Here is a 2,173-nt window from a genome sequence, read left to right on the forward strand (position 1 = left end):
GGGAACTGGGGGGGTTCAGTCTGGAGAAGAGGAGGCTGAGGGGAGACCTCCTGGCCCTCTGCAACTCCCTGCCAGGAGGGGGCAGAGAGGGGGGATGAGTCTCTGGAGCCAAGGAGCCAGCGCCAGGCCCCGAGGGAATGGCCTCAAGCTGCCCAGGGCAGGGTCAGGCTGGCTCTGAGGAAGGATTTCTGTGCAGAAGGGGCTGTTGGGCGTTGGAATGGGCTGCCCAGGGCAGGGGGGAGTCCCCGGGATCCCTGGAGGGGTTGAAGAGTCGGGCTGAGCCAGCGCTGAGGGATCTGGGGGAGTTGGGAACGGTCAGGGGGAGGGTCATGCTTGGGCTGGAGGAGCTGCAAGGGCTTTTCCAACCCAGATGATTCTGGGATTCTGTAAAATGGAGTTTGGAAAAGCTCATCTGCTCTGCAAGCCCTTCTTGACCAGCGCAGATGCAGCTGGCTCACGTCACCACGATGTTGCTGGGAAGTGGGCTGTGTAGCGTCCAGTTCCCACTCTATGCCTTTCCCAGGGTGCATGGTGCTCTCCAGTGCCCAGCAGAAGTGATTTGGGGTCCCACAGGCTCCTTTGGGTGCTCTCCCTGGCAGCCCCCACCCCTGTTTGTTACCTCCAAGTGCTCCATGAGACACGGCAGCTCGCATGTCGCTCTGCTAGCAGGTGGGTGTGGTCCCACTGGAGTCAGTCATTGCTCTAGGGAGGGTTGGGAATTTGGGGAGCCAGAGGGGCTGCCCCAGAACAAAGGTGTGGGCAGAGGCATGTGAAGGTGAGGGAGCCCAGAGAGTGTGGTACAGGGGGGCTTCTTGTGTGAGGCAATCATGCGAGGGGTCTCAGCAGGCAGGTGGGAAGAGCAGGAGCTACAGCAGGAGAGGCTGGAGCGTAGCCACAGGCGGGAGCAAGTGTGGGATTGCCTCCTTGTAGGGACCTGGCCAGGCCTTGCTCAACTCCAGCCAAGTCTGGCTTGTCGGGCACTCACTTGCTGGGAAACAGATGGCTCTCGGCAGCAAGAAACCATGTGGGAACTGGGGAACTCTTCATCCATTCAGCAGAAATCACAAGAGGTGTTTTATGGTTGCCACCGTGGGCTGGCTGAGCTATGAAACCCATCGCAACCCCCCCCGAGAAGAGACAGCGTAAAGCCAAGGGATGTGTTGCATCTCCACATCGGAACTCCCCAGCTGCCCCGCTAGCAGCAAGGTCTAGAGCCCGACTGACACCTTCAGGGACTCTCTTTTCTCACTGTGTCTCAGCAGTAGCCCCAGAAGCACTCGTGGTTTGCCTGAGCACAGGCAAACACAGCCCTTGTTGCCTCCCTGGGATCGGAGGGAGGGATCAGGGCTGTTTGGGCTCATGCTTGTCGTGAGCGGCAGAGCTGTGACCTGCTCCGCTGTCCCCACGCCAGCTCAGGGGAGAAAATGGTGCTTAAACAGAGCCCACGCCTCGGGGAGAGTCAGGCACAAGGCAGGAGGAAGCCGTCGCTCTTGTGTGGCTTTTGCCTGTTAAGCAGAGTGGAAGTGCTGAGGGTGCGAGCTGATGCACCCAGCCCTTTCGGGGAGTGAAAAAGAGATTTTATTTTTTTTTGTGTATGCTGTGGTTTGTGAGTAGAAACAATGTATTTTATCAAACTGCCTCTGACTGCCAAGGTCTGCCACCTTTCTCTGCTCCGCAGTCCCTGACGGAGGAGAAGATCAGTCTGCTCCTCCAACTGATTGGGGAGGAACTAGAGCACAAAGCGGAAGGAGAGAAACCACCGGTGAAGTTTGCCACAGAAATCCTGCCAGTACACATTCCTGCCTGCATCCTGGCTCTGTGCGGCTGGACCTGCAGGTGGGTCGTGGCGTAGGACTGATACTAACGTGTCCGCCGCACTTTGTGGTTGCTGGTGAAACCTCTCAGAAGCTGGAGGAATGCAGATGTCCCTCCTGTGAAATGTTCAGTATCCTGTCTCACTATTTTATTATCATCTCCAGCCATTAAAACTGACAGACTTCTAGAACCCCCAGTGCAGAGCTAATCTAAAATAGATGTCTCCCTGACACGGCAGAGTGAAACAACTGAGCTGTCGATTGCCCTGCTCGTTGCTGATTTAGATGTTGAAGTCAATCCCTGAAATGTCATCCTCAGTAATGCTTTCGTTGCTCGTCAGGCCTGCACGAAGGGAGGG

At 56.9% G+C, this 2,173-nt stretch overlaps 1 protein-coding gene across 1 annotated transcript in view; it reads left to right on the forward strand.

Moving 5' to 3' along the window:
- Positions 1–2,173, forward strand: part of ZC3HC1 (zinc finger C3HC-type containing 1) — a 9,986-nt gene that overhangs the window by 4,457 nt on the left and 3,356 nt on the right. Inside the window, exon 6 of the mRNA XM_026841044.1 lies at positions 1,679–1,836. Within this exon, the coding sequence (XP_026696845.1) occupies positions 1,679–1,836 (158 nt within the window). The remainder of the gene's footprint in view (positions 1–1,678; positions 1,837–2,173) is intronic.

This window comes from Athene cunicularia (genome assembly GCF_003259725.1).
Source record: "Athene cunicularia isolate RWA chromosome 1 unlocalized genomic scaffold, athCun1 chr1_part2, whole genome shotgun sequence".
Taxonomy (NCBI): Eukaryota; Metazoa; Chordata; class Aves; order Strigiformes; family Strigidae; genus Athene; species Athene cunicularia.